This window comes from Spermophilus citellus, assembly GCF_964194105.1.
Source record: "Spermophilus citellus genome assembly, chromosome: 3".
Taxonomy (NCBI): domain Eukaryota; kingdom Metazoa; phylum Chordata; class Mammalia; order Rodentia; family Sciuridae; genus Spermophilus; species Spermophilus citellus.
In genome coordinates, this window is record NC_138184.1 from 156268757 (window position 1) to 156281116 (window position 12360).

A 12360-nucleotide genomic window follows, 5' to 3' on the forward strand; every position below is an offset into this window, starting at 1 on the left:
CATTGAGTTAGAATTCTGCATTTTCTATAAGTACCTCCCAACCTCCCAAATATAAATTGATATTCTGAGCTCATATTTTTATCACTTCTACTTTAATAGTGTATGACCTGAGATGACTTTCACAAATATAGAGATTGCTGACACTATGAACTCCTAATACCTGGTGTTTATATGACCTTAAAACTTCTTAAGCTTTAAAATAAATATTTTATAAAATTGCCTATTATTGATACTATCCACTAGAAACATTTATAGAACTTTCCAAGCTTCCTTAAGCTCATTTAAATGTATCCCCACAATCTCAACACAATGACATTTGTTCACATCACTTAAACATAGCTAAAGTCAAATATAAAATTCTTCAATTACTCCCTATAAAACTGAAAACTGTTTCTTTAGTTCATAAAGTATATCCACATGTAGTTCATCCTCTGGGTGTTCCATAAGATATTTTAAAACTATGTCTGAAAGTAAACTAATTATATTCTACTCAAAACTTCTTCTATTTGTACCTTCTCTCTTGGTGAGTGGCACCCCAAATCTATCAATTTCCTAGCACTAAATATTGGATGTTCCCAACTGTTCAGGGTTTCATTCCTCATCACGGAATACTCTGTATTAGTCATGATGACCACTTCTTCCCAATCATAATTTGATTCATCATTTTTTTTATGTCATAGACTCTCAATTAGTGTGGCTCCCAACTTGAATTTGCATCTCCAAATGTTCTATCAGAAACCTGATTATATTACTTTTGGGTTTACAAATTTCAGGTCTTACCATCAATTATTGTAGGGCTTTTATATTAAAGGTGGTTTTCAATCAAACATAAATCCCTGATTCTAAAAACAAATTGAGTATGTGAAGGAACTGGGTGCAGGAGACAGGAATACATGGAATCTTGGTCACCCTCACCTTTTGAAATACCCGTTATGAAGCTTCCTTAGTGAGGCTCCAAGTCCCAGGCATGTTGCCAGTGTAAACTGTGTTAGTTAGGAAGACGATAATATTTAGATCCATAGCCTGAAGCACAACACTATGCAGGTTACTGAGTTTTCCCACAGTCCTATACATTTCATGCCTACTGTTTGCTATGACTTGAAGTTTCTGTACTTTCTTAGGACTCCGTGCTTTCTTGCTTTATGTATCCTCTTCTCTTATCCCTAAAGAAAAACCCAACTCCTCCTTAAAGCCTCTACTAAAGCTTCAGTCTAATTACATAGCACACACTGGGTTCCATGCTAGAAACTCAATGATCAATGACATAGGCATAACCAAAGTGTGCCAGTAGAAAGCAATCCTGGCACTGATGTCAAGGAAGCAGCATATGTATCTTATAGCATCTTTGTATGGTCCCTATGGAACTAATACCAATTCTACACAGACACTCTGGAAATTAATTGCCTTCAGCTAAATTATCTTTCTTAAAGGACAGCAATTAACAGCAGTTATTGGTTACTGTTAGTTTCTCAAAAACTATAGAAACTAAAAGAGAATATGATTTGTTGACTCATACCTATAATACTTATTTCTGTAAGGTTTCACAATATCCAAAATGTTGAATCTATAATCTGGTATTAGCCACAGCTCATTGTAAGTTTTTTTTTTTTTAATTGTTGGGTCTTATTAGTTATTTGATAGGACAGAATGGTAATATTTCCCCCAGCACCCTTTAAATCAGATCAGGTAGCTAATTAATCAGTTGTGCATTTAGTTACTTATTTTACTCATTCTTTAATTCATGCATCTAACCATACATTTATTTAAACACATTATATGACCAGAAATTCTATAGGAAAGTTGAAGATTGTTTAAAACCAATCAGGAATAGACAGAAAATTATGTGATCAATTATATTACCATAAAATAAATGCTGTGATTCACTTGTAAACTGATGATGAAGAGAGCACAGTGAAGGAGATACTCAAGTGAGACTGCAGTAACAGAGATGTGAGCTATGGTAGGGCCCATCTGGATTTTTTTACATGAAGTGGTCAGGGAAGATTGTATACTGATGTAAAAGGGTGGAAAGGGAGTTCCAAGAAAACAAAGCAACAAGTACATTGCTATTTATATTTTTAAAAGCATGTCTAATGAAAGGACAGTTTGTGAATTTTAAGACATCTAATATTTATTTGGTGAAAACTGTTCAGTTACAATGTGCTACTTACTGTTCACATCGCTGAGGATTCATCAGTGAGAAAAATAGAATTTTTTTCCATATTTATTTGTAATCTGCACAGTCAGCTTTTTGTCACTATAACAAAATAGTAATTCATTTACAAAGAAAAAAATGGTTTACTTTGGATCACAGTGTTAGAAGTTCTAGTACATAACTGAATCTCTTTGTTGCTTTGGACCTGTGGCAAGACAGCACATCATTGTGGGAGCACATTACAGAACAAAACTACTCCCCTCATAGCAAGGAATCAAAAGAAAGAAAAAGGAAGGAGGGAGTCACATAATCCCCTTCAAAGGTGGGTCCTCAATAACCTAGGGACCTTCTGATAGGCCCCACCTCTTAAATGTTCTACTCAATAGTGCCATTCTGGCAACCAAGCCCCTAGGACATGGATCTTTGAGGGATATTCAGTGTATAAACTATATCCTATTTCTAGAGGGGAGAGAAAGACAAGCAAATAAGTAAATATATGTAGTGTGAGATGGAGGAAAGTAGAACTGATTAGGAGCACTGAGAGTTCCACATGGGCTAGTGAAGATGAAGTGATCAGAGAATAGCAAGAGGAGGGGTGAGAATGGCCATCAAGCCATGTGGAGAAGGGTTTTGACTATAATGCTAAATTATTAATTGTATCCAGCACAGATCGAAGTTATTACAAGATTATAAGCCAGAAAATAATCATACTGCCAGTGATATGGAAGAGGGAAATGGCTAAAAGTGATAAAGGGAGCAGAAGATGATAATTAAAAATAGGGAAAAATAGCATCTACCTCTAAAATAAGTTAAGGTACCCTTTCCTTAGTTACCAGCCCTTCCTTGCCAATCTGATGGGGTAATGGTTGATGATTTGTGATGTTGGGCTGTGCATATAAATTGGCTGTGATATCAATAGTAGAATTTAGTTCATTTCATGTTTTCTATGATACCAAGGAGTTATGCCACAGTACTTATTTTACAAAGAAAAAAACTTGCAATTCTTTTTTGTCCATAGGAAGTTAGGAATTAAAAACTGTGCAATGAAAATCAGGTACTTGAAACTATGGGAAAAGTTTTTTCTGCAAATTACCTTATTGAATGTTCTTACCAAGAGGCTTAATTAATTGTAATAAGAAGAAATTATTATGCTTGTATAGATTGTCTTGGGGATACGTGCATGTTCATATGTGGGAGATATATATATATATATATATATATATATATATATATATATATATTATATGTATACTATATATATTATCAAGGTACCTCTCTTAAGGCAGAAGTCATTTATTGAGGAGCAGAGACAGATTTATTTTTTCCCTCTCTAGCCTCACAGAATCAACCTTAAATTATAAAGCCTCAATTCAGACTGCCTTTAGAATTGTACCTTTGCAATACAAGTTTGCCCCTGTTTTCTTAAGTATAAAGTGGGAATACATGTATTATGATTTTTATATATTATATACTTATCCAATGCTTCTAGAACATTACCCCCTAACTCCTGCTCTTCTTCAAGTCAGCTATATATAATTGCTTTATTCAGATTTTATGCCAATCTCCAGATAGATGAATCTAAGAGTATGCTTACATTCTCAGGCAGATATGTCTGGCCCCAGTCTTACATCAGGGATTACATCCCACAGACTGTACTCACATTTTGAGGAATGACTATTTTACATTCCTTATTGATTTGTAATCTGGTGTATTTAATTTTTCTGCCAGTTTATGTAAGCATAACGAATACAAAATAATTATAATACTATCCTTAGACAAGTATATTTGGAAGGTTAAGAGATTAAGTGTAAGGATCATAAAATATACGGCAGTACTCTGTCAAATGTTTCTATTCTTGATTATGCTGATCAACCTGACTTTTAATGTGGATATTGGAAATATAACTATACCACAGTACTATGTGATAAATTGCTTTTTAAGACTAAAAAACTTCTGAATATTGAAAAAGAATAAAAATGGAAAAGCTAAGTTGCTAGTGTTTTATTTTCTTAAGTTTATAAATGTAATTAATTGCATGAATTTTGCATATTTCATTATAAAGGATGACAGGAAACAAGATAATGCCACCTTTTCATTATCTGAAATAAAATTGTTTGAAAATAAGACAAAGTGCATCAGAGGTACCAATTTAACATGTATTAAAAACTCGTTTGCTAATAACTAAACTTTAAGATCAGAATTAAAGATATATATTAGAACAAAACTTTTTAGCTTATTATTTCAAGAAAAATGTCTAGATTGGAGTGGAATGAAAACCATGTGCTTGAAGGAAATGATAATAGTATGCAATATTCAACATTATTAATGCTACTTTATAATGAAAATATTGAGAAGAATGTTCTCCGTGTATGTGTATGTCTGTATGTGTGCACTAAATCATTTTAAAAACACAGAAAGGTGCTAAGTACAAAATAATTATTCTTGGTAAAACTCACTGTAATTACAATGTTTATTTTTCACTTTTATTGTGTACTTTACTTCATGATGAGTATATATACATACGTAGATGTTTGGGTCATGTGTTCTGGGTTTGCTCTTGCTTCACTTTTGTGATGAAATATTTAAAATAGTATGACCTGGGGCAGGTGAGAAAACCAGAAATTGAGTATCTATGAATCACGTGATCTTCAGAGCTACATATGAGGCAAAAAAAAAAAAACACACCTTTTGTTTTGCTTAACTTCCTGTTATCTTTCAATTCTGAAGTGAGAATTTCACCAATTTTGGAAGAGGTAAATAGTCTTTTTTAATGGGAAGTAGAATTTTGACCCTCTTTGGCTAGGGATGCTGCTAAGTAGTGGAGTGCTTGCCTAGGACAGGTGAGGTGCTGAGTTTGAACCCTAGAATGGAAGGGGGAAAAAAAAAAGAAAGAAAGATGGAAGGGTAAAGAAAGAGAAAAAAAGAAAAATGAAAGAAATAAAAAATTAATTAAAAAGATTTTGAGTCTCTTCATCACAGGCTATTGCTGCTAGGAAGTAATAAATGATGCTGCTTATCATCTCACTGAGGAGCTGTAGTCAAGAAAGTAGGCTTGCAATCTCTTATGTGTTGTTTCCTACGCTTCTTCATGATAATTTACACAAAGTGCTTAAGAAGTAATGAACTGTAGCAGGGGAAAACAAATAGTGGAGACATGTCAGCTAGACTTATGGAAATGGAAAAGGTGAAGGGTTAATTAGGGTGTAAACCCCAAAGCCTGCTTTCAGTAAATGAAATGAAAACATGAAGAAACGTTGTCATTACCTAAGAGAAAGTGGGTTGATCTTGAAGAGAGTATTGGGAGCAAGAACAAACCTCTGGGCTTTTTCATTAATCACCCCAAAATTTAATAAAGTCAGTGAAGGGAAAAACTGTGGTATATCCAGACAATGGAATGTAAGTGCTAAAAAGAAATGAACCATCGTCTCATAAAACATCATAGAGGACACTTATTTGCATATTACTAAGTGATAAAAGCCAATCTAGAAAGGCTATGTGCTGTATAATTCCAACTATATAATATTCTGAAATAGGCTAAACTAAGGAGAAAATAAAAAAGATCAGTGCTTTGTTAGACGTTGAAGTTGGGAAGTGAATGGGCAGAACACAGATTTATAGTGCAGTTAAATCTCTCTGTTTGAGGCTATGGTGGCAACACATTTGTTTAAACTCATAGAAGGTAAAACACAAATAGTGAACTAGGGAAGACTGTGGAATTAAGCATCAGTATGGATTCTTCAGTTGCTAGAAAGGTACCACTCTGAAGGGATGTCAATAGTGAAGGAGAGGCTGCATGTGTGGGAAGTGAAAGAGAAATATCTGTATCTTCCTCACATTTACTATAAGGCTAAAGCTTCACTAAAAATAAAAAGTCTTAGAATATTAATAAGGTCCAGTTCTATAAATTTTTGTTACCAAGTATTCATGAAAAAGGTCATTGACAGTTTATGCTTTGATGCACACGACCATAAGTCATAACAAAAAAGTATATAGTTTCCTTCTGGAATTTGACTACAATTAGGTTATTCAGAGAGTTACTTAGTTCTTCAAATTATTCTTTAGATAGATGACTATTTGTTTTATATTTTTTTAATGTAAAACTATGACACAATTAAATGTATGCTAGGACTTTTAAGAAAATGTCATGAATATAAAAAGGAAAATATTTTCCTCCAAAAAAAAAAAAACCAATTTTAGTACAGGAGTATGATCCTTCAAATCTGAGGATAAGTGTATATGTGTAGGCTCCTACTCAATATAGGGAAGAAAAACAGAGAATCATGTGGTCCTCACATTTTCTGATTACTTATATTCAATGCTGTATTATGAAAGCAGTTAACCAATTATCATGCACCTTATTTTTATGAGTACAAATTATCATTCTAAATGAGTGAAAATTTAATAACTTCTAAACAAGTGAAAACATAAAATGTTTAGATTTCTTTCAAATAAATGAGACAACTTGTTATTTTCTTTCTTCCTTTTTTTTTGTTCTGAGTTTTTGTATTAAAGAATTAAATTGAGGTGATTAAATCACTTCAGTACCACAGGGGGAAAGAGGATTAGCTCATCTGGCAGGATGAGTTAGGTCATAGTTTATCCAACCATAATTCAAGTGCTGTGTTCTTCAAGTCTGCAAGTTAAGGTTGTGTCAAGGGTCAGTGCCAAAATGTCTTTTATCACAAGTTGGAACTTATTTCTGCAGCTGGCTAATCTTTAATTGGATAGTCCCAATTATTTGGGGTATTTTTTTAAAGCTCAGGATTATCTTTAATTTTCTGCCTTCTTTGGTTTATAAAAATAGTTAATACTTTGTATTAGAGATATATAGTAATACCTCTGTTATGAAGAAAAATCCGTTTACAATTTATGTCCCTTTATTGATAAGTATGAATGGGAGTAGTGTTAAAGTTGAATGTACAGATATCTGGGATAAGTAAAACTTCAGTAAAGAAAATGAAGGAAGTATCTAAAGTATTGTTTTTGAAACTGGATGTGATTTGTCAGTGGCTAGTAAACTCAGGTTAAAGGGTCTCTGACAGAATTTGGAAGATGAAATAAGGTAAAATGGAATAATGGTAGGTCAGCACAGAGGACAAAATACTTGGGCATTTATTAAAACTCACTAGTGTGACATGTGCTGGGGTAAGATATAAATTCTTTTTAAAAAAAATTTCTTTTATTGACCTTGAAGAAAAATTACTTTGTAGACCACTTTTGTAGAATAAAAAGAATTGAATTTCTTGCTGTCTATGCAACTTTGGTAAAGTAATATGCATATGTCCATAAAGGGGGAAAATGCAATCTCTCTTATAGGATTAATATGAGAATTGAGTGGTATGTATTAAAGCCCCTACCATGCATCATGCTATATATTAGACATTCAATTAATCATATATTTTATTAGTAATATTGACAATGGAAAAAAAAACAAGACATTTCATAAAGCATTAAATTATATGCCTGACAATCTTAAGATAGCAGCGTAAGAGGATAGGTATTCAATTGATATAATATACCTAAAGAAATGAGTATCTAAGAGATGAACAGGAAGGCAAATCTGAGGTACCAAAAGACAGGCTTACAAAACTGTATTTGGTTGGGATTATTCCCTCCTTTCCATTCTCTACTGGTCAATTAGGAATCCAGTACCCATTCAGCCCTTTAGGTATTCCAACCAAATATCCCTGTTATTGCCAAATTGACCTCAAAATATAATGATATTTACCCTCAGGCATTCTAAGGCACACATGGTCTGGTTTCAGAGATTTCTCTGTAAGAATGGACTAAGTTTATTGTAAGCAAGTTGTAGTTAGATCAGATAGGAAATGAGCAATTACCATCAGTTGTGAATAGATGTTCATGTTCTCTCTACTCTTGTCTTGGAACAAGGCAATAAATAAGTTTTTTTTAAATGAAGTGAGAACCATGCATGTTAAAATCATACTGTAGTCATGTGCTTTTACCTCTTAATTAAATGTCCATCATAATTATCTAGATTGTTTATGTTTTCTTCACTCTTACTCATCCACAAATTCCTTGATGGCATAAAGGATGTCTTATTTATGGTTCTCAGAAATATTTGACATATATACTTGTTTTGCGAATAAATGATTACTTATTATCAATATATAGATCACAGTTTGACATACTCATATTTCTTCAGTTTTTGTGAAAGGCTGATTTCCATTGTCTTTCTAGCCAATTTTTATCTGTCATTGCCTAAGACAGAGAAAGGTGTAGTAGAAATGGTATGCCAGCTCACCCTGGACAACAGAATCCTGATCCTAATACCTAGTTCAGGCAGCTCAGCCCCCATGTTCCTGGATCCCAAAGTGTTCTCTATTCCACATTACAGTCAGTGGACATATGTGTCTCTTCTGTACTGGAGTTCCACAGAAGTGGGTCATTCTCTGTAAAATAAATATGCAGGTGTTTATATACTTTGTGAGTTATCTATTTTCTTTATTCATTTTTTTTATTTGAGAGCACTTTAAATGTTTCTAAATGTATTTTTTCCAGGTCTGAGAATGAATAAAGGTGCCATCACTCCTCCCCGTACTTCTCCTGCAAATACGTGTTCCCCAGAAGTAATCCACCTGAAGGACATTGTCTGTTACCTGTCTCTCCTTGAAAGAGGAAGACCTGAGGATAAACTTGAGTGTATGTGTTTCTTCATTTAATTTGCTTTTTGTGGTTGGAGGCAGGGGAACAAACTGGATATTGATGGACTTAAAATTGCACCAAATATACTTGTCTAAATTTTTTGTAAATTAAGTAACCTTGCTTAACAATATAAATTCCTCCTCCTGAGACTCAATTAAAAATATTAAGACTTATCAATTTCAATTTATTAAGTTCCATTTATAGCCAGTGATTTCTTAAGCATATTTTTCTTTTACATGACTTTTAAAGAAAGTCCTCAATTCTTTTGAGTTAACATAATACTGTCACAAAGCATCCTTTGGTGAAAAAGTATTGATTCTGGTGTGAAGTGGTATGGTATGAAGAGGTGTTCCTATTAGTGAGCCAAAAATTATCCCTTTATATATCCCGCCTGTATCCTACTCCCATGGATAAATCTCTATTGCAATTTTCAGTGTTAATAATCCCCTCTCCCTTTTTTTTGCCAATACCAACATAACACTTAAATGCCAAATCTGAGAGTCTTATTTATAGGACTTGACTCTGGATATTACAAATTATTAAACAAGACCTTTGTTCCTTCACTGTGACAGGTAGAGAGTTCCTATCTGCTGCTAGTATCAATTATTCTCTTTCATAAAATATAGTGACTGAGCTCTCTCTGGTGGCAATCTATACTCATTGCAACACAAGAAAATATTTTTCGATTACTCTAAACCTGATCATTTGATATTCTACTATCTCTCAAAGCTTTTAATGAATATAATGTTGAAACTTTATTAAATAATCTAAGTAATTTGATTACATTAGATATCATTAAGATGAATTTAAAAATTTACTACTAAAATGATGATGAAGCTAATTAATCCAAACTTTAATATTTCTAAAGTAAATGTAAAACATTGTGATATTTCTAAGTTATGATTAGGAAGTGTTTTTAATTCAATTTTATTAATTTTTGATAATGTTTTTCCTACAAATAAAGAGTTTGCCAAAATAAATTATTCAAGAGTCACACCTGCTTAGGTTATAAATAAACCATGTGCACATCATCTTTAAATATATATTTATTATTCATAAATGTTACATATTTACATTTCAAGATTTATTTCATATTCCTAAGAGCCTACAGAAATTTCTCTCACTCCAACATAAATATTAATGTTCAATGAATTCTTTTGAAGTAATGGCCAGAGAGAAAGTTTGCTCAGGTGTTATCAGAACCATATTTGGGATGATTAAGAAGATATAAAGACAAATATTTTTTCCAGATCTAAGAATGAATAAAGACCCCATCAATCTTCCCCAGTGGTATTTGTTGCAGTTTAATTATTTCTGGGTCAAATGGAAGTGTGTTGCTTTTAAGGTGCAATTTCTAATAAGCGTGCTTTTATAGTTTTCAGTTAGAGTTCTTGAACATACCTGACCTTTTCCACACTACAGGCAGAATATGAACTCATGAGCCATTCAAAAACATTTGCTGAATCTAGTCAAGCCAATATGACATTCACTTTTCTTCATAGTTATCAGCACCCTTTGCTCTGTTGTTTCTTTGAGTTTCCCAGTTCTTTTTATAAGCTTACAACAGATTGACCTACGGTTTCCCTTTTTTCCCCCCAAACAGTGTTTTCATATTCTTCTGTTACTATTGGGGTTTTTATCAAACTCCTCAAAGTAAATGATACCCTAGTCATCTTCTCTGTTTTCCTACTTTGTGATCCTTAATCTGGTTATCCATCACAAACATCAGGTTTGTGTTTTTTACTTTTTATTTTATAATGCCAATGCCTGACCCTTCCCACATCAACTAAATCAGAATCAATCCCCCTCACCCAATTTCTTAGCAATTTGTCATACATTTTCTCCTACAAATGCACACTTACAAACTCCTAATATTCATTCATATATTCTTTTACAGATTTTTTAAAAAAATCTTAGTAAGACTTTAAAAAGCATTTAATAGTGTTTAGTTTAGAAGGGTTATGACCTATTAAACAGAAGAATTAAAAGAAAAGCAATTACAATTAACACAGACATAGGTGTGATCAAGCACCTAAAGTACTTAACTTTTGTATGTGAATACTGAATTTGGTTCTTACTTTCAGGTAGCTAAGTAGAAAGGAATACATATATGTTGATTTAGAGGTTCTCCATCTTTATCACCCATAAAAATCACCTATAGGTCTGTGCCCACAGCTTGCAGGGCCCCACTCTTGCATTTCTGATTCAGCAGACCTGTCATGTGAGCTTGGAATTTGGTTTTGTGACACATTTGCTAATGCTCCTGGCCCAGGGACCTCATTTAAAGAAGCACCGGTTCATGCAACTTTTTTCTCTTGAGTAAACATTCATACACATTGTTTTAGTTAGCTATTTCTCTGCTGTGACTAAAGGACCAGACCAGAACAACTATAGAGAAGGAAAAGTTCATTTGAGGGCTCACATTTTTAGAGGTCTTAGTCCATAGAAGTCCAACTCCTTTCTCAGGGCTCAATGTGAGGCAGAGCATCATGGTGGAAGAATGTGGAGAGGGAAGCAAAGAGGAAGTCTCTGCTTGCCAGATACAAATATATACCTCAAAGCCATGCCCCCAATTCCCACCACCAGCCACACTCCACCACTTCAGTTACTACTCTATCAGGGAATTAATTCACTAATTGAATTAAGACTCTCACAACCCAGTCTTCTCCTCTGAACCTTCTTGCATCATCTCCACATGAGCTTTTTGGGGGACATCTCACATCTAAACCATAACACACATACACAGTTCATGTGACATAATTGTTGTGCTTCCTGGAATAGTGGCAGTGCTTATAAAATTCTTTCACCTGAGTTATTAGATAAAATGCATGCATCACTGTCAGAGTTTAGAAAAGGAAGACATTTCCCCCACAATAATGTTTTATACATCTATTCACTTCTTTCTGCCACTTTCTATCTCCCTTTCTGTCTTTTTCTGCGAGATATTTACATAATGTTTCATATAAAGCTTATCCTGTAGAAAAGAAACTGATGAACAAACGTTTTTGAGCTTTCTACCTATTACAAGCCATTTCTTAACCCCATCCTAATTTCTCTCTGAGGATCTTGATTGTCCTGAAATCATCAAATAGAAGGTGTTTATTAACTTGTCCCCATGTGCTCTTAGAAAGAATGTGTGCTTGTCTCTGTGTCTGTCTTATCTCTTTGCTCTGTCTCTCTGGTGTTGGTGCTACAAGGGCATTCCACTTTTTAATCTTCCCTTGTTGGTATCAATTTCCAACAATTCCAATGAATGGAGGAGGACATGACACCAGGGATGCCTTGCCTTCCTAACCTTTAATACCACCCACCAGGCGGTAGATTGCACCACCTACCTTTGTTGAAATCCCCCAATGCTCATAATATTTAAGAACTGTTCTTACTCTAAAATAGTAAACTCCAGAATTTCTCTTGACCACAGACTTTGTGCACTTCCTAGTCTAATTTAAATATAGTAGAGCACAGTAGTACTTAAGAACCTGGACTCTAAACACTGATTAAACATGAATCCCAGGTAGACACTAACTTGGTCCAGTTTA

The 12360-nt window shown here is 33.7% G+C and overlaps 1 protein-coding gene across 1 annotated transcript in view; it reads left to right on the forward strand.

Moving 5' to 3' along the window:
• DGKB (diacylglycerol kinase beta) overlaps positions 1-12360 on the forward strand; it is a 680640-nt gene that overhangs the window by 166303 nt on the left and 501977 nt on the right. The window contains exon 6 of the mRNA XM_081286832.1: positions 8678-8818. Within this exon, the coding sequence (XP_081142958.1) occupies positions 8678-8818 (141 nt within the window). The remainder of the gene's footprint in view (positions 1-8677; positions 8819-12360) is intronic.